This window comes from Neopsephotus bourkii, unplaced genomic scaffold, assembly GCF_033783945.1.
Source record: "Neopsephotus bourkii isolate Nb327-2 ecotype Australia unplaced genomic scaffold, CSIRO-AGI_Nbou_v1 NB_1250, whole genome shotgun sequence".
Lineage (NCBI taxonomy): Eukaryota > Metazoa > Chordata > Aves > Psittaciformes > Psittacidae > Neopsephotus > Neopsephotus bourkii.
This window is the reverse complement of record NW_026901735.1, coordinates 4025448-4046219: the sequence shown is the minus strand read 5'-3', so window position 1 is coordinate 4046219 and position 20772 is coordinate 4025448. Positions and strand designations below refer to the sequence as shown.

General features: G+C 40.1%; 1 protein-coding gene across 11 annotated transcripts in view; it reads right to left on the bottom strand.

Annotated features, from left to right (window-relative positions):
- Positions 1-20772, bottom strand: part of USP34 (ubiquitin specific peptidase 34) — a 136482-nt gene that overhangs the window by 5736 nt on the left and 109974 nt on the right. For 6 of the 11 annotated variants that reach the window (XM_061364826.1, XM_061364830.1, XM_061364828.1 and 3 more), the window contains 19 exons: positions 20551-20631; positions 19294-19379; positions 18060-18228; positions 17897-17971; positions 17193-17344; positions 16781-16829; positions 16572-16676; positions 16403-16447; positions 14992-15096; positions 12024-12171; positions 10248-10882; positions 8793-8950; positions 7302-7380; positions 4217-4343; positions 3812-3919; positions 2631-2735; positions 2381-2505; positions 1221-1373; positions 37-160 (listed from right to left, as the gene is read on the bottom strand). In XM_061364826.1, the coding sequence (XP_061220810.1) occupies positions 37-160; positions 1221-1373; positions 2381-2505; positions 2631-2735; positions 3812-3919; positions 4217-4343; positions 7302-7380; positions 8793-8950; positions 10248-10882; positions 12024-12171; positions 14992-15096; positions 16403-16447; positions 16572-16676; positions 16781-16829; positions 17193-17344; positions 17897-17971; positions 18060-18228; positions 19294-19379; positions 20551-20631 (2629 nt within the window). The remainder of the gene's footprint in view (positions 1-36; positions 161-1220; positions 1374-2380; positions 2506-2630; positions 2736-3811; positions 3920-4216; positions 4344-7301; positions 7381-8792; positions 8951-10247; positions 10883-12023; positions 12172-14991; positions 15097-16402; positions 16448-16571; positions 16677-16780; positions 16830-17192; positions 17345-17896; positions 17972-18059; positions 18229-19293; positions 19380-20550; positions 20632-20772) is intronic. The other 5 variants (XM_061364832.1, XM_061364833.1, XM_061364834.1 and 2 more) reach the window with 3 other exon arrangements.

The window sequence follows — 20772 nt, the reverse complement described above, 5'->3', positions numbered from 1 at the left end:
AACAAAATCCTTCGGCTGTTTCACCTTCATACTTACTCATTTTAACTAAAGTTTCAGTAAACTTTTCACAGTTGATTGCAACTCGACAGAGTAGGTGGATGAACTGATGGTAAGAAAAGAAGTAGTCTAGCAGCATACGATCGTAAACATCATCTTTGCCCTGAAGATTTAAGAGAGCTTCATTTAAACTACATAAGCAACTGGACAGCAACCAGGTTTCCTAAGCATCCAGATTAATGTCACTGCACTTGTTTGCTCACGTACTAGAGGAAACCCCAATGGGTGTTTCCAGGTGTAACCTCTGTCTCTTTGCTTTGGCAAGCACAACAGAGAGACTGGAGGAGGGATGGCAAAGCGATTCTCCCACCAGTGAAAACTTTCAGTGTAGGATTCTGAATCGACAGACTGAGAAGGTGCCAAGCTGTGTGAATCCCACATCTTGGAGATGACAAGGACGCAGTGATTTTATATCCCATACAGATACTTAGATACATACACATGACTGCTTTTTAAATCATCGCTTGTCAGTTATGAGCTGTGGAAGTCAGGATTTTCTTAAGGCCAAGCTTCACAAGCTTTCAAAGCAGCTTTTTCAGGAATGCCTCAAACCAAATGATAAATATATGCCATGGGTTTCGTTTGCCAATAACTGTCGTGTATCTTGGATGTATACACTTAAAATGGCATCAGATTCTGTAGAGCAGACAGCCAAAAGGAAATCTCAAAAACTCAAGCAAATGAATGCAGCCTCATACAAAATGAATGATAAATAAGCATGCACAACCACAGGAAGCTGTAATCATGGATGTGGTGTGAGGGGCTTAAAAACCTCCTGGTTCCTTATGTATCTGAATTCATTACAAATACTGCACCGAGGAAGTTGTGGCTGCCTCCTCCCTGGCAGTGTTCAAGGCCAGGCTGGACACAGGGGCCTGGAGCAAGCTGCTCTAGAGGAAGGTGTCCCTGCCCATGGCAGGGGGTTGGAGCTGGATGAGCTTTAAGATCCCTTCCAACCCAAACCATTCCTGAGTTTTTAAGTTCCAAAATTTACATTATTTAGCGCTGCATCCACGACCTCTGGATACACAACAGAAAAATACCACTACAGACAATTTCTGGCTCTATGCATGTTTTAAAAGCTTTGGTTACACAGTAGACTTGATGGTGCACGAATATACACAGCATCGTTCTGAAAGCTTTAAAAAAGAAGGGTTACTTACCCTACAGTAACCGTGCTTCTTCGAAATGTGTTGCCCACACAGATTCCCATCTACGTGCACATAGGCCCCATGTGCAGGAGATTGGATTCTTTCTGAATAGCAGTGTCCACTGGGGCTGTGCCTGCACCCAGTGTGTCCTTGCGACCACTGTACCTGAGGGCATAAGGGGTATGGCGGCTTCAACCACCACTCAATTCCTTCACCCATAAGAATCCCCTATGACAGGACTTGGAGTCAGCACAGGAGGAGGAGGACCACAGAATCTGTGTGGACAAAGCATCTTGAAGAACCACAGTTACTGTACAGCAAGTAACCAGTTCTCCTTCTTCAAATGATTGTCCATACATATTCCTTTTAGGGTGGGATTCACCTTACCTGACTTTAGCTATCTAAAATCTAGTCATTTCAGTATTCCCTGCAGTCAGTGGAGAGGCAGACTCCTCTGGAGAAAGAGTCACCCCATCACACTTGGGGGCCTAGGTTAGGAAGGAGAGGGACTATTTGTCTCCTTCCACAGGTAACTGTTTAGCACCATTAACCACAGAAAGAGCCAGACACCAACCTTTTAGATAGGCAAAGTTATGTGAGCTGAATCCCACCATTGCTGCACCTGTAGTAATGGGATGTTGTGAGGCGACTACAAAGTAGCCTCACTAGAGCTGGCACCCCATCAGGAAGCCCACAGATGTGACAGGGACATACTGAAAGCCCTGTACCCTACTTCAGGTGCTGGTATTTCACCCAAACAAAGAGCAGATCCCACTTCAGTCCTGCTGAATGGACTGTACTGAAACCTGAAGGATCTACTCTGGTGCCTGGTAATAAACCTTAACACAGCTTGAAACCCATCTGGACAGTCCCTGGGCAGCTCCTGAATTGTCTTTATAAATGCCACAAGCAGACTGGGAGAGTTTTCCTGAATACAAGGTCCAACCCCTTATCATGTCTGGAATATGAAGCTGTGTAAGGGCAGGGAAATGGTGCTTCTGGAGTGCACATCTAGAATGGAGTATATGAGGACAACACATCTTGAAGAAGAATTACGCTTTGCTTACAAAGAAAATATAAATGCATCATGCTACTGGATTCTTGTTATACTTCTAGAAGATACGGGAAAACAATAGAGAAATGGCTACTGATGAGCCCAAAGCTTTACTTACCTTGCTGGCTTCCACCATGGTGGGCAAGAGGCACATGTTAAGTTCAGGACGTGGAGGACGAATATTGCTTTTTCCCCCTATTAATTTCAAATTTTCACGACATGGAAAATAAGGTCCAAGAGACACTGTAGTATAAGTTAGGATAAAACAGGGATATATTCAAAAGGTCAATATTTGGCATCAGCAAGGGAACACGACAGAGTAATAATAGCGTAAGAGAACTTCAAAATACAATCACTGAAATACCTACTTGGGATATTACTGTGGTGGTATGTACAATGATTGTGCTGTAGAAATGGAACCAGAGTATGTAGGAAATCATGAGGACTTAAAAGTACAAGCTCCTTGAGGACATCTACAAACAAAAAGTTGTTTTTGCTATTACATATTGTTATTTCTTTAACAGCAAACAGTTTAACTTCAGGCTCATGCATTCGCAAACTCGTTTTTGTATCACTCTTGCTGCACTTAGTGTGCACCATGGAGGTAGGCTCTAGTGTGGCGTGAACACCCTTAAGTCAAGATTCCCTTCACCTCTGCCACGGGGGGGAAGACCTGCTCAGTGGTAGAGCAAACACCAGTGAGAGGGGTGCCAGCTTGCAGAAAGTAGAAGCTCAGTAAATTACCCTCTTTTCTTCTTAAACGTATTGGGTTTGATGCCTCTAAACTGTCAACTGGCAGCGGTCAGGAGGGCAATGAGGAAGGCACTCAAAACAAGGGGGAAATGCACAAAAATCAAACACAAAAAGTGATTTGGACACAGTTTTAGGCCTTTGTCAGCAAGCATAAAAATGCAGATTGTATCTATTAAATAGTATCAAAAAAGCTCAAAGTAGAACAAAACTAGATCTTTGTGAACTCGACCTTGTAATGCAAGAGACACATCTAATGTCTACACCTACAACTTAGAAAGGCAAATCCATTCCATTCTACAAGCTATTTAAGCTTTACTGTTCTTATACCTCCCAGTAACAGATCATAAAGCACATAAAAGCTGTTATTCAGACCAACTCAGTCACCATGCACCCTTCTGAGTGGAGCGTTAGTCTTTTAATGTCAGATTTGGGATTTGACTCCAAACTCACTGACACCTGAATTCAGGAGTTATGATCCCTTAACACGCCCCTTACGGCTGACTTGTTGGGGGTTGGAACTACACGATCTTAAGGTCCTTTCCAACTGAACCATTCTATGTTTTTGGCTATGATTTTTGTGCATGTCTACATGCCCAGGGAAGTGGGAATACTAATTTTAACCTGACAAAACCAGGATTATTTGGGACAATGGAAACGGGGACATATTGACAAAACCAACCCCAATCTACAGAGTATCTAGGAACATGTGCAGTTGCAAAAACGTGATTTCAATCTCAGAGTGGGTAACTGCACAGAGCGAGTTCTCCCTGGCTGCAGTTACACTGCTCCAACTTACCGATACAAGCATTCCGAAGCTCCGGAGGACTGTAGGAATTCAGCAGAGTTAAAAGCTTATGGGCAAATTCAATTCGCTCCTGCCACTGAATGAGAGCTTGTTTCACATCTGCAGGGACAAAACCCAGAGCAATTCCTTGAGTTCATTTCTGAGCAGAGAATTTTACTGCTGAAGCATCTTTTCCTTCCAGCACGATTTTAATCCATCTAGGAATCTGTTATCTCTCACTTGTCTACTGCTCTTAAATTTGCTTAATCTACTTTCATATTCTGCTAACAAGTAATTAAGCACCAACTGAACAACTTCTAACAATCATATCCCCCACTGTATGGGAAGTTTTTAAACACAGACAATAACCAAGATAAAATACTGGGGTTTGGCTCATTTGAAGAGTTAGAATCAAACCTTTTCTTTGAAGATATGGACGTGTGGACTTAAGAACTGAAAGGAAAATAGACAGAAGTTCTACCAGGTCTCCAGTCACATGGCAAGCTGTGGCCTCGTGGTACATCATGTGCAACGTGTTGAAGGACTGCAAAGAGAAAATAGACAAAGCCTTTTGTTGATACATTAACAGACTTGTTTTACTTGTTACCATTTCTCCTCCTATCCTACAGAGACCACTCTGACATTTATTTTATGCTCAAACAAGATGTACCAAAATGTATGGTGCCACATGCAATCACAAAATTGCTCAAAGATAACGATGTTTTAAAAGAGAATAATTGTGAGTACAGAATTAGGATATTTACCAATAAAGAGTGGGGAACAGGGAAAAGGAACAGAAAGGGAGGAGAAAAGAGAGAGAACAGATGAATAATCAGGTATCTTTTGTTAACAACCAAATACAACTGTTGACCTGGACATGTGGTTCTGGTAATGATGAACACTGGGCAACCTTGCATGAGGGGTTAAATTGAAACTTCCCTTTTTGCTCTTCTCATCTGACCCATACAGAGTCATATCAGATCTTTATCATGTGCAGGCCAGAGGGAAACTGCATTCATAAAATGTATGGTAACATCAACCATACATTTACTGGTTTAATCTGTATTAGAGAAAACCCCTACAAGTAGCTACCACCCATCTCAGCTCAGGAAATGGGTGTTTTGGTGAGCACAGCCAATACAGCTGAGAGACATTTAATACCAGCCTCAGTTTGTTTTCAAGGTAAAAGCTTTATATCAGTGGCTGAAAAGAATGACAAGGTTTTCACACATTTATCTAAGACCCAATAAGCAAAGCATTATTTGAGTCTTTTTATACACCTGTAATCCCAATCTTTCTGTGCCAACATACAAAGAGATACTAGGGATGTAAAGACAGACATAGGCATGTGAATTTGGGGGGAAAAAACTAAGATTAATATAGATGCTAGCCATTTTTGAAAGTGCTGCTTAAGAACCCACACTGTGTGACTGTACATCAGACAGATGATTTTTCCTTTATAACTGAAGTATCTTCTGGGCATCTGTGATTTACAGAAATATTGGGAAAGAAAAGCAGCTTGTTTCTGAACTGCAGAAATTCCAGCACAAGATGTGAGAGAAGATATTTAATCTGCTGATATTTTAAAGACAAGAGAACAGTAACCTCACTCCCTGTAACACAAAATCTTGACATGTCATTTTCATATTACAGCGACACTAAGACATGTGGCCAACCCTGCTAAGTGGAAAACTCCTCTGGATGGTCCAAGTCCTTGATCCAGTGTTCACTTCTAGTGAGCAAGTGAAAATATGAGTCCTGGTTATTTCAAGCTCTAAGGCAGCACCAGTTTTATTCAATTTCTCAAAATGTTTTACATAGGATAAATGGCATCTTATGTTACACATAAATCTTACTACCCTCTGTCGGTATGGATCAGGCTTAATTAAGCTGTTAAAGAAGTTCTTTTTATACATATATATGTACCTTAATCTACTTATGAATTTCATGCATGGGTCAAGTTATAGCTCAGTTCCTAACTTTTCAGCCCGTGCTTTTTGAATGTAAGCATTTACAAGACAAAGAGGAACAGATATTCTGCAGCCATTAACTACACTTAAGTAATCAATAGCCTGACACTGGTAACAAGCTCCTGAGAAATTTTCAGATAGCACTGCAGTGTCTTCATCTTTCTACCTGATTATTTTGTAACTCCAGCCTCCTCTGTCACACTTTTCCCCAGAAAATACAAACCAGTGACGTAAAAAAAGTTAAAGAGAATTTTGTATATAAATCATATAAAAATGGGATTGGAATAAATCTCCAAGCATCACCTAGTGCATCCACGTGCCTTAAGGCAGACTAAATATCTTTATAGCCTTGACAGGTGTTTGCATCAAGACCTCCTGACAACTTCCAGTTGTGCTGGCTGGCACCTTCTGATGCAATCTGTTCCAATGGCCACAGCTTCCCACTGGCCTTGCACCATGGACTCCCACCAGTTTATCATGTCTCCCTGACCACACCATTCTACGTGACGAGAAGGAGCTGCACCTCATTTATACACTGAGAATTCTCAGTATGTTCTCTAGCTGTACTCTATTTTTTTTCTCTATGTATCATGCACCTTAGTAATTTTCCATTGCTACTGTTACAAAGCCATCAAACTTAACCTCACTTAAAACTAATTCTAAGGATTTCTATATTCCATGTTGTGATTTTGTGCCCCTTTGTCTCATCCAACACATCCAGACAATCTTCATTTTTATCCTTGTACTCAAAAGGAGCTGTGTCCTTCCCCATTTTGCACTGCCAGTATATTTAATAAACATGTGCTCTCATCCATCAGCTCCATAATGGAAGTGTTGAATAGAATCCAAGATATATTTTTTTTCCCCTCTATTTTGAACTAACTCTAGTCTGGTTTCATGGCCCAAATACCCATATACAACTGAAATACACTGTATGTGCTCCAGAAACACATTTTAGGTTTCGTCTCATCAGAAAGAATTCCAGCTTGTCTGTTCTGAGACCACTCCTCCTTGCAAACAAAAGCACAATAGGTAGGAAGAGTGAGGAGAAATGCCTCAGAAGTGCCCAGAAACATTAATCACAACTGCATTTGAGGATCATTTATTTCTGTATTTTAACCTGTTCCCTTAACACTTCATAAGTAGTAATAATTGTGTGCCTGTGCTCAGCTGATCTGTAACAGAGAATGACACAAAACCAGCATTAACTCACTCCTCTCAACACCATCTGTTGGTGGCTTTCCCTGTGTCTTGAGAACCAGACAAACATTGTCCTGATCTTCTTTAACTACTAAAGAAATCTTACTGAAGGCAACAGGAGAAGTATCAACGTGAAGAAGGCCAAGACTGATTACTTTCTATTCATGACACCTCTTACTAGTTGCACCTTTTTCCATAGGCTTAACTTGCATTCCATATGATACCATACTAAAACAACTGATTCTATGAATTTAAAGCAACCAAGTTGTTGGGAAAGAAGGGATGACTTGATGAGAAAGCGAGATGTTTATTATGATTAAATAACGACTTACCTCAGTCATCAGGATCAATCCTCTATTGAACACAACAAGAAGTCTGTCTTCATCAGATTCTAATAATATTCTGAAGGCACTAGGAAAAAAATCCAAATATTGAGAACACTGAAAATTACAAATCATCTTGTCATAATTCAGAATTCATTTTAAAATGCCTCTGAGGTCAACTTCCCATTAGCCGAAGTAATTTATGAACAACCTTTACAGAAATATTGTAAGGATGCTGGGCAGGGACTCTTCATCAGGGACTGCAGTGACAGGACAAGGGGTAATGGGTTCAAACTGAAACAGGGGGAGTTTAGACTGGATATAAGGAGGAAATTCTTTCCTGTGAGGGTGGTGAGGCACTGGAATGGGTTGCCCAGGGAGGTTGTGAATGCTCCATCCCTGGCAGTGTTCAAGGCCAGGTTGGACAGAGCCTTGGGTGCCATGGTTTAGTGTGAGGTGTCCCTGCCCATGGCAGGGGGGTTGGAACTGGATGATCTTAAGGTCCTTTCCAACGCAAACCATTCTATAATTCTGTGATTTCCCAAATAAAGTCTGAAAAAATGCTAAAAATGAAGGAAAATAACATACTTCAAAAGATGGAAATTTATGCTTGTGAAATGATCTGCTTAAATGGCTTCAGTTAAGCACATATTTGGACTTTCAAATGTATAAAAACATTTATAACAGAAGATCTGATGCTTACAGCAGAACAGAAAATAAAGGATTATGCTACTGAATAGTTCCTCTCAATTCCTCCCGAGCATCTGGAAAAACCTGGTTGGGACTATAATCCCTTCAGGTAATACAGGCTCATTTTCCTTTTCACAATTATTTCAATACCTCGACAGTTGCACTTATACCCCCAATTTTGATCAATTTACAGTCATACTGAAAATACCCAAACACCAGTTTCAGATGTACAACTAAGGCTAAAAATGAGACACTGCTTGAAGATACAACACAATGAGACTATCCCACAGGCACAACTCCTAAAAAACGTTTCTGCCCCCAAATAACAAATGTCAACGACAGCAGCTCAAATTACTGCTTTGCCCATCTTAGACTGGTCATGGTAGGCTGAGAATGGAATTTCAGCTTAAATGCTGAAGTAGGACATTGACTGATTTGGTTTCAGGTTCTTCCCAAGGGCTCTACTGATGCAATTTTGTTATTGTGTTTCTTTTTGACTCCAACAATATACATCTTGGTTTACATCTTTTGTGGTAAAATATTCGCTTAGTTTCTCAAATTTCAGCTGATGAAATATTCTCAAATAAATTATATTCACAAACAATGGTTTTGGGAAAAAAACCCAAACCTATAATTGTAACATTCTGTTTGCTTACTTCTGAATAAAAGTGTCCCCCAATTTTTTTCCAAAAGAATAGATGTATTTCCCAAAATGCCAACACTAGTTTTTATGGCACTTTGCACTGGGTAAAATACAGTTCTTATTGAAACAGAACTGGTTATTTCAGTCCAAGTTCACCTCGACCATACCTTATTAAAGTTGTCCAACAAGACCGTCCGTCCAAGCAGCGCAGGTAACAGCTTATGGTTGTTTTCTTAAATTGCTTGATGTCTTCTATCTCCTCCTCTCTCATGTCTGGTCTCTGAGCTACAAACAGCTGCATGAGGTTAAACAGCTCTTCTACTGCCTGAAACACACAGAACATTAGGTTAGAGTAACCTCTCTCAGTGTGTTATGGTTTATATCTATCTCACATTACACACTGTGTATTGCTTCTGCTGAGAGCATGTAGAACTAAGCATGTAGAAGCAAATTTAGATGGGAAGACATTCTTACGCATTACTACAAAGCTCTAAAATCAGCAGACAACATTTTAAACTTAAGTAATTAAAACTAAATGGTTCTTACAAGCTAAAATTGTGACATGGATATTTCTCACCTATCTCAACCGTAGTTTGCTTACTGTGTGGATTAGGACACAGATATTGGAGATATAACCCTTCTGAACCTGAAATGGATGTTTTGAGGCTTCTTAAGAGCAGAACCCATTGTCCATATACCTATATTAAAAAATTGTATCTGAAATCCTGATCCGCGTGATGAACTTCCCAGATCTCCTTAAAGAATGCAGGGGGTCATCTTCACCATTCTCTGATGATGACAATATTACATTCTAAGTAACAGAATTAAGAAGGTTGCTTATACTAAAACTTGCTGAAGCTGCCTATGCATGGGAAACACTAAACACCAGTGGGGTAACTAAAGGGCTCTACTAGACAATCCGAGCCTTCCAAGGGGAGATGCAAACAATGAAAGCAGCAGGACTACTCACAGGACTGTCAGAGTGCAACTACTCTGTGAGCTGAATGAGACCAAAGTTCATCAGAGAATCCCAGACTGGTGTGGGCTGGGAGAGACCTTAAAGCTCATTCAGTTCCAATCCCTTGCCATGGGCAGTGACACCTTCCACTAGACCAGGTTGCTTCAAGCCCCTGTGTCCAACTTGGCCTTGAACACTGCCAAGGATGGGGCAGCCACAGCTCCTCTGGGCAACCTGTTCCTCCTCCTCTTCACAGTGAAGGAAAACCTGGTAGTGTTTGTTCTTGCACATCCATAAAGGACCCCAAGGCAACATTTGCTGAGTAATCACTCAAATTCACATACTTTGTCTCTTAAAAACCTTGTAAGCCTGTTACACACGGACCATTTTAACTGGCATCTCTCTACTGCAAGTGTCATAATGTTGCAGAGACAGTGCAACTCCTGGTGTACCAATGTTCTGCAAACATTGTACAGGAGTGTTCCCAAGGTGAACCCCAGGCCATTCTCTATTTTCATGCCAGCAGCTCAATACTAGTGCTATTCCAAAAGCTGAAAGCCAAGAAGAAACTCACTGGGAATTCCTCCAGCTTAGCATGTTAGAATGCAACACACTCCTCTGCTGAGACCACATTAAAGGTACATTTTGGTATCCATGTACTTACCCCTGGGTACTGACTGGCGTGTGGCGTGAGGTTCTTGAAGGCCCACTGGATATTCTGGTGTGAAGCCAGCTGCCTTGTGAACGCAGGGGACTGCTCGCAGCAGAGGCGCAGGATGCCGTAGTAGGCAGGCAGCATCCCCCGGTTGAAGAGCACCACATCCTGATCATCATGGTCTGCGAGGATGTAATTGAAGGCAATGTTCTTTGTCACCACGGGGTTCTGTACAATAAGGCGGACGTTCTCCGGACAGTCGACACACACGTTGTACCAAAAAGACAGCAAAGCCTGTTTGTTGTGGTTGGTGGCTATAGCCGGCTCAGAAAGTTTAGGCTGGAAAAGGTTCCATAAGTCCATGAAGTAAGTAGAAAACATGAGTTTCTCAGTTTTGGAGATCAAACAGTACGTCATGAAACTGAAGTAGGGCACAAGTTTTGTGGTGCCATGAACAGCAGCATCAACATATAGCTTAGCTCTTGAAAGAAGGCCAAGGAGCACGTTGTAGACTTGATGCAGAACTACCGTAATATCTGGGCTGAGGGGAAGGTCGCGGGTAGGGATGTGCAAAGAGCGGGTCGATCGGAACATCTGACGGAAGGAATTGCTTGGAATAAGCGACACCAAGAGATAGGCTGCAGCTTCAAATGAAAACAAATTTGTTACACCTTTGAAAGTGACACACAGGCTTAAGAGCCATTTAAACACAAGTTACATCATATGTTTCATTCACAGATTTCAAAGCATTTTACAGGATCTGGTATTACTACATTCACACTAGAGCCAAAATAAAAATAACCAGAGTGGGTAAGACTAGCACAAAGCCTGCTGAAAGTGGTGCTGAGATTTGCTTTAGGGCCTCTTCCCCCATGCTCCCACCTGCTGCTTGGTTCTAACAGTTCTAAAACAGTGTATCCAACACAGAAATACAAACCCAGTTTTCAATGACTAAACTGTCTACTGCTTGATCAAGATCTCATTACCTCCTCAGAGACGTTTATAATCAGTCTGGTGTAAAGCTGTACCTCCAGTTTCCCTCAATCACAGAAAACCTACCAAAGTTCCCTGTGGCCTGTTACTGTAGGATCAGGAAAGGCTGAGAATGGGATCTGGCAATCTGAGAGCGTGACCCCTGGCAGAACAAACTAGAGCCAGGACACCCTGGAGCTAGGGAGAACAGGCTGCTTCTCCCTGACCCACAGTTCAAAGGCCTCAACTGACAATTACTCTTTGAGAGGTGAAAGAAGAACATGAATTAGATATAAGGAAGAAGTTCTTTACTGTAAGAAAGGTGAGGCATCTAACAAGCTGCCCAAGGAAGCTGTGAATGCTCCATCCCTGGCAGTGTTCAAGGCCAGGTTGGACAGAGCCTTGGGTGGCATGGTTTAGTGTGAGGTGTCCCTGCCCATGGCAGGGGGGTTGGAACTGGATGATCTTAAGGTTCTTTCCAACCCAAACCATTCTACAGTTCTATGAACTACTACCTACAGCACAACTCTGTGATGGACATTAGGGAGAATCTCTTGGCTCTTTTCCTTAAATGGGTTCTCCTGGATCTTGTACGTTAACCACACCAGATAAAGAACCTACTAATATGTCATTCAAGTTATGAAATCAAAACCTAGTCTTCATTAACACAAGGTAGCATGTCTTGATGAGGCACCACAGCTAAAATACAGCAATTCTAAAGAAAAGCCAAGCATGAGAGCATGACAGGAATGCACCATGCATAGTAACGTGCTACAGCATGAGAATCATTCTCTTCAATTTAAATTAACTTACAAGTTCTGACTCTAGGATAGTTGTGTGCCAGAAGGAAACGTTCCACCCAGTTTTCCATGTTTTGCAGCACCCAGCTGTGAGCTAGTTTGTTTCGAGGTGTTTGCACAGCCAGCCAATCCAGGCACTGAGAAGGGTTGTATTCGATGACCTGAAAGAGGAGGGGAAAAATCAAGAAGAATACATTAACCTTGATACTAGGTACTGATTGCATATGTATAAAATGCCCCCCACAACCCTAAAAATAACTGCTAAGACTTGCAAAATACATTTCTGAAACACCTAGGGCTATCAAAGCACTGACAAGAACGAGGTGGCTCTGGCAGGCAAAGAAAATCCTTGTTAAATTTCCCTGTTTTGGCCTTCTGAATCTTCTCTGAATCAAAGTTCAGAGCTTCTGAAAGGTCAGTCCACAAAGTTACTTGCCAAATGTTCTGCATGTGAATCCTTTCTGCACCCTAAGAGAAGAGAAGGTTCAGGGGAGACGTTGTAACAAGTCTTCCAATACCTAAAGAAATTTGGAGAGGGGCTTTTTGCAAGGGCCTGCAGTGACAGGACAAGGGGGAATGGCTTTAACTGACATTAGGCAGAAGCTCTTCCCTGTGAGGGTGCTGAGGCGCTGGCACAGGGTGCCCAGAGAAGCTGTGGCTGCCCCATCCCTGGCAGTGTTCAAGGCCAGGTTGGACACAGGGGCTTGGAGCAAGCTGCTCCAGTGGCAGGTGTCCCTACCTGTTTCAGGGGTTAGAAATGGATGAGCTTAGGGTCCCTTCCAACCCAATCCCTGTTTGTTAAGGCAATGTTTGGCACTTGGAAAACAAACAATCTTGTCTTTAGAAAGGAACAAAGCTTTCTGTATTTTAAATAACTAACACAAAACCTTAATATCGAATCAGTATTCTGATATATATTCTACCAAAAGAACACAAACGGTATGCAAATGTGTGCATATAGCTTCATGCTGAGGGTAACCATTATGATTTTTATGAAAAGACAATTTCAAGAAATAAATTCATCTGGTGATTTCCATAGGTAATGACAAGCCCAATGTTACAAGCACAATATAGTGCTGTTGTGCAGTTACCAAAGCCTTACAAATAACAAGGCCAAATGGAGCTTCCTTGCCTTTCTGGCTCTCTATAGTTGAAAATTTGCTAACATCAGGCCAATAAATGTAGTTCATTCATGTGCTAGTGTCAAAAAGCTGTTTTCTTTTTACCTTGATTCCCAGGTGCCTGGACAAGGAAAAAGGAACTCTATCTACCTAAAGAACCATAGTCAGGAACTGGGCTGCTGAAGCTGTTCCCAAATACTCCAATCCACCTGAAGAGTATGAGCAGCTGAAATGACCAAACCTCTGCTTATAAAATATTAATGACACTTTAAAAATATACACATTAAGAATAATCTCCTTTTTTTTTAATTTTAGAAATGACAAATGGATCTGTCAAGTTTCCTTTGTAATAGCTGGAGGGTCTCTCCAAGAAAAGAGACTGTCATTGTTCACTGTCTTCACAGCTCAAGCACTTTTTAATGCATTCCAGAAGCTGGAGTGGCTGCAAAAGTAGGTTCTACATCCCAAACCTGTCTCTGCATGAACTAGTGAGCCCCTAGTCCCTGCCTGCACAACTGGTATCTCTAGACCTGTGTCACCAAGGGAAGGATAAAGATGCTGGCAACACCAGAGACTGAACCCATGACTTCTACAGCTGAAAGTGTGACTTCCCTTCAGAAACCTGTCACCGACTCGCTTCCTCTGTAGGTTCAGTTTGTGTAGTAAGAATAAAGAGGAAAATAAAAGAGGATTACTTAACAAATTACATACCTAAACTCTGTGGCTAACAGAAGCTTTATAGCAGGGGTACTCACTTCATGTCACAGCTTGCGTAGTGTCATAGAAAGTTTAATTACTAAAACTCTCTTGGAAAACAAGAGACATTCATAATCCACCACTTCCTTGTATACAGAAAGCAGCTAGATGTAATTCTTGACCTTGAGATCTGCTGTTTGAACTCTCTTTACCTGAGGTACAGCAGTTATAGTTAATACATCTTATACTCAGACACCTAGCAAACACTGTAGTATGCGCTTTCCCAGATTACCTAGTGGTTCCTATCCTTAACTGCTCCTAACCAGGCATAAAATACTCTTGGATATTTTATCCTGAAGTGCTTGAGTGGGTAAGACAGGTTTGTGTCTTACCAGAGGGCTCGGTACTGCACAGTAATAACCTGCTACAAGCCCCAGCCCCACTTTATGGACAGTATTAAAGGTAGTGAGTGCTCAGCAGCTTGTGCTCGGCAGTCTTCAGGCTGGACTCACTGTGCTCAGGCAGTGATAAAGACAGTAAATTTGTCCTGGGAACTTAAAGAGGAGCTACCTGAAGTGATAGCTTAATTCCTAACCTATTGCTCAGAGCAAGGAATTCCTCTAGCTGCCAACTTGGTTAAAAAGTCTCTTACTAGAGTTTGAAATGGGAGGAAGAATGGTCCTGCACCATAGCAATTATCCACTACATTCAATTTAACACCACTTGAGGGGTGAAAAATGTTAATGAGCATTTTACAGAGAACAAAAAAATGTCAAACAAACACTCAAAGACCCAGCATATAATGGACACCCCCCCCAAAATGCTTTACAGTCCTTGCAAAAGAGCAACTGAGAAAAATCAGTGGAATTTGCCTAGAAGCAGCATTTTAGACCCTTATTATGAATCCAGTAATGTCTCATTAGACTGCAATTTAAATTAAAACACCAATTAACCCCAAAACTGTTAAAATCAAAGTTACACCAGAACTTCTAAACGTCTATTAGCTGTTGCTCTTTATTTGGGAGAGAAATGATCGCAAAATAATGAAAAAGAAAATCAGGAATTAATGCAGCAATAATGACAAGGAAAGGTAAAACTTTTTCATAGACATAAAAGAAACAAGAGAAAACAAATTTGGCTTCTGTCTGCTTTTTCATGTTGTACCTCCCATATCCTCTGCAGAATGTAAGAAGCGAAGGGTGGCATTCCCGGTGGCCCACCGGCAAACTCCATGAGCATGGTCAGCAATTTGAAGAAAGGATTGGCTGCCTGGAACGCATAAGGAAGAAGAATGTCCATTTGATCTATTTCACTCACTAATTTTTGTATAGTCTTTGTAAAACAGCCCAACTGTTTGTATAAGAACAGATTTCTACAAACTTCAGACATGAACATTTTTATTAGTTTTAATCCCTTATTATTTAATCTCCAAATAATCCATCTCTGTTGATATCCACATGTGGGTACAATAGAATTAAAGCCACTGGTTATAGCTAGTGCCAGACAACACAATCACACTACCTAGGATCAGCATAGAAGTATATAGGTACAAGGAAATAACAGTTCACACTTTGTCACAAAGAAGGGGGATCAAACTGTACGGTGCTAAAGAATTCACCAATTTACCCTGGTTTATACACATACAAGATTTCCCTGCCTCAGAAAAGGTATTATTCTTAGGTATTTGCATAACACACAAGATGGATCCTGAATAGTTTATCCTAAAGCAGCACATTCTGAGGGTTACACTGTTTTCCCCTGAAATAACTAACAGTTCTACACTAACGCGTTGGCTCTACTATGAATTTTATTGTTTAAGTTTGCTAAGACTCGCCCAGCTTTTAACAATGCTTCCAGAAAAGTGCTTACTACTGCTGTTATGTATTTTGCACCTCACCAAAAACATCTCTGGTACACGTGTGTGTGCGTGCAAAGCAAAGAAAGCATAAAAACATAGCATATGTTAGCATGAGGAGGGAAGTACACTGTCACCCGACAGTGTCCATTCCCTCACACAAAGCAAAGCTGTCATGAGAGCAATTTTGGACATGCCTCTTTGCCAGTCATAACTCCTCTGCTTGACAAGCCCTCAATTTTTCCTGATTATTTTTCCTTTCCTGACAGCACTATATAAGAACTTCCTTATGTGAGCATAAACTTCTCCGCTCCATGTTTCATATGTGGAATCCATCTGGAACTCTCAGCATTTTTGTTATTACCAGGGCAGGAATTTATTCTGACTTGAGAAAAACGTTTGCATGCACAGAACTGCAAAGTAGTGCCCCAAAACTTGAACAACAAGATGACAATTACGATTATTGTTACCAATTCTTTTAATTCATGTAGGTGGAGAAGCTAGAAATACATTGTCTTTGAATAAAACCTTCATCTTAAATTGCATACCAGGTTTAGAAAACTTAATACACAGTGCAGTTAGACTTCATTTAATGTCACAAAAACTTCCATGGATCATCTTCCATGAATGATTTTTGGTTAGGGAAGGATTATTTAAGTAAATTAGAACAGAAAAATATTAACACAGATGATTTAATATACAAGTAGGATGCTCACATACCTCAGGAGTCAACTTCGCTATAGATGTGAAAAGCATGGACACAATCTGAAAACAAGAACAAACAAAACTCACTTAAGACTTGTGCTTATTCAGTTAAAAGAATACAAATTACCCTCTTACACTTATCAGATAAGGTTTTCAACAACCAGTTACAGTCTCTGATACTTACATGTTCTGCGAGTCGATTATTGTACCGACACAAACTGAAAATGAGATTGCAAGTTTGCCTGATGTTGATACCATCACGGATATGTTGAAACAAAAAAGGGAAACCCTGCAACAAACAACGAGATACTAGCACACTGTCTACAGTTATGTACGTACACATGCATCTCAGCTTTTCTATGAGGCTTATACAGTCATATTTGAAGGAATTACCTTTCCTCCTGTTAAGGCTGCCATGTCGTTTTGTGACAGGGTCAAATGTCTAAAATACAAAAGAAAACCTTTATCACTTCAGTAATTAAGGTAAAGGAAAAAGGACTGAGTGGTAGCTTATATTCTCTGTATCACAATATATAAAATAAAATAAAGGTAGTGATATAAAACTGAACAAAAGTGATAAATACAGTCTACTTAAACCAAATAAATAAAAGAAATACAAATGTGGGCAACTAAACGAGCTTATCTTTTAAATGGTTAAAAATATAATGGGCCCATACACAATCTCATTTAGACTGTTAAAAAAGCACACCAGAAAAAAACCCACTCCAACAAATCCATACCATCTGTAATTTCTTTCTGCCCTAGCTCAGATTAGAATTTACTTTGGGTTTTCAGAAGCTCTTGCCTTTCTGAGCGAGACTGTTCCACCAGAAGAGCAATCAGGGCAATCATCTTCTCCAGTGCAGCAGGTCTGTATTTTTCTTCTGCCAGAGAAAGTATGTCTTCCTCTTCCTCCTCTTCCTCCCCTTCTTCCTCAGAAAGTACTTCAACCTGTGGCTGAAGGAAGAAATAAGATAACTTCACTGTGGACGTTTTGTGCCTTAATTTCAAAGGGCCTGTATGTGGGCTTCGTCATTCATCCAGAGCAACCTAATAAACTTGCGTGAATCAAACCAGGTGAATACCTCATCACTTGATTTTCACATTGAAATATTCAGTTTGCACAAGCTAAATTGTATTTACAGGTACAAGAGGTGGGTTGGTTGAAGGCACTACACAGCCTGATATACTGGTCTAGTTAATAAAAAAGCAAATGCATTTAAAAATCTCAGGTTGTAAAACAGAAGTAAGCAATCAATTGCTATTACCATTAATAGCATGGTAACGGCAACTTTAATTGTTTCTTCTTAATATCTATTTCTATAGTAAATAGAAATAGCTAATTCAGCATCTTTCTTGAATATTATATTCACTTAAACATTGAAAAAGATAACACGAGTGAAGCAATTTAAATTTAACAGCTGAAAGGTGGTTCAAGAGACACAGCACAAATGATGACATACGTAAAATAGGAAAGTGGTTCTTGTTACACAAGATATTCAAACTTACATTTTCAGGTCCTTTAGTTCCCATGTAGAAATGGACCATTGTAGATATGGCTTGCAGTGAAAGCAAGAACTGGCTCTGGAACAAGCAGAAGTTGAATTACTTGAAAATACATATATACATGCTTAAACACAACTCGTTCTCCAAACTACCAGGTTATACTCACTTCTTCTTCTCCCATTTTGGCAAATTCATAAAGAAAGGCAAAGTATTCTGTGAGATGTTTACTGTGAGGCTTCACACCATGCTCCATGATTGACAAGAGCGTCTTCACAAAGCGCGTCACACAAGAGCGACTGCCGATGTCCTCCACAGGCCCATCCATGTCATCCGAACTGAAAACAAAACCCAGTTTAGGTTATGTCACACAATACATAGAGCATAAAATCATCTAGAACCTGGAACACAGTAAAATATTCAGACAAACTTGCAGTTTTCTACTCTGTCCTGCTATCACATGCAGCTCTCTCACACTTCCCCTTATGTCAAGTATAACCTACATAACGATGTGGCTTAACATAAAGTAGCATCTGTCAGTCAAAATGTTCAAAGGGCAACAAAATCAATATTCTGAGTCAGTATTCCAGTCAGGAAAAGAATTCTTATAAAAACAGTATTAGGGGATCTCCTATTTCAAATTGTCCCCTTGATGAAGGGGATCTTACTCATCTACTGGAAATTGGACCTTAACACTGACAAGTGACAGGGGTTTTTAAAGTAAGGTTTCCAGAGAAAAATTCTATTTATTGCCATGAAAACTGTATCTTCAGGCCCTGAATTTTGTCCTGGCAATGTGTTTATTACAAACTCTGCCATTTTTGCTCTGGAAAAAAAGTTATTATCAGGATTTACAAACTTAACCCAATAAATGAAAGAAAAAACACTTTCTTTTTCTTCTCATGATGTATCAAAAAGGATAAGGATTTCATAACTGGAGACAAAGCGACAGGTTTCCAGACAATTGGCAGAAAAAATGGGATCCAACCGTTTTTTCCTACTTTTTGACAAAGCCTGTGATTTAGTTACAAGATACAGGACAAGCCTCTCATCTCTAACCTCTTCTACCAGACTTAAACTCAAAATTTGCACCTGTATCCAATCTACAGTCAGATTGTCATGTGCAAGCAGTGAGATTTACACTTGCAGCATGTTACTGGCATTGAAAAAGCCATACTGAAAACCCAGGCTAAGGGAACAAATGTTTCAAACAATGTCTTTTTAGACACTGGCTTCTGCAACCATAGTAGTGTTTTTTAAACACATCAGAGCACTTTGGGTAGAATAATAAAGAAAACTAAACCAGAGTGATTTTTATGAGCCCATTCTGAATAATTCATTGAACACAAGCAGTTAGGGTAATGCATGTAGCAAGTAGAAGTGCTGAGGTGCTTTGATTTTACCAGTCTTCCATTCCTGGCTGAAGATAGAGATGTGCATGCACTGGCCTCAGTCTCTGTATCACGTGAATACACAAACGCTGGAACATCTGCAAATGGACAAGCAAATGAACTCCACATGTTCATTCTTTTACATAGATGTCAACACTGATTTCCTAAGCAAAGACTATTCTGTTGTTGAGCTCTGTGGAATTCAAAGCTAAAACTGGGACTGAGACACCTAAATTCCATTTCTTACTGCACTGACACATCGTATCTTAACAAACCTGGTATTTATACACACATCTGACAGAGGAGCCCTAAAAAGTGCTTTTAATATTGGTGTGCATTGTTCACTAGTGAAACATGACTCAAGACTGCTGCTCATAAACATTATTGTTTCTTCAACCTCTATTTTTTTGAATGCTTAGATATTTTTTGCAAGGTATTTCTTATTTTGCCTCTGGCTATAAGAATTTATGGGTAAATTTTAAGGAAATTCCTTTCAGTAACTTAGAATTTGTAAAACATTCATCAGCTTTGCCTGAAATCTGGCATAGAGTTTTCCCATTAAAGGAATATATTCCTTTAATGAAATGCTGCATACAGGAACTACGTAGGCTTCTGTATCTAAGTGTTACTTCAATAATCAGAAACCCAACTGAGGTATTCAGGCGAGAAAGTAAATGCTAAGGTTTTTACCTAACCAACTTGCAAACAAAGTGTAAGTGAAACTATTAATGGTACTTGTATTTATGAATATCAAATGCTCCTAATATAGGTTTGGGTTTATTTTCCGGTTTGAACTATTTCCAGAAAAGGGTATTAACAAAACTTTGTAGCATAATATAAAATCAGATCTACCCACAAAAACCAAATGCAGAAGAACTGAAGCCTTGAGGAGTACCGAATGTACATAACCTATTCTGTTTGATGAATGTGTATCCTGACATATTATTGTTGAATTAATTCAGAAAATAAGATCTTTTTATGTAATGTGTTCAAATTTAGAGATCATGAGGCAGTTGTAGGAAACTTAATTTGCATCTGTTGTGTCATTGTGTGACTATGGCACTATATTAATATCGATTTTGTTTCCAACAACAATAATGCTCCCATGGCCAAATATATTCTCTAAGTTATATGCAAGAATGGAAAAGAATAAGACAATTACAGGAAGGAACAAAAACTTTCAGAATCATTGTATGTGTCATAATAACTGTCCGTTTCTGTTCATGGGTCAAGCAGTCACCTGACTTAGAAAGGAACATTCTTCCTTACCTGTCTCACAATCTGATTGGGACACTTTATTAGAATCTGCATTGGCCACCAATCATCATCAGCCATACGATCCAAAAACCACTGCAGAAGATACATACTTTGTTAGTTTTGTTCCAAACTTGTTCTAGTCCAATCTTCTTTTTGCATGATATTAAAGTCTGAAGAGAAATTGATGTAACTATTATTAAGGAATAAGTGAGTTTTAATCCAAGGGAAATCTAA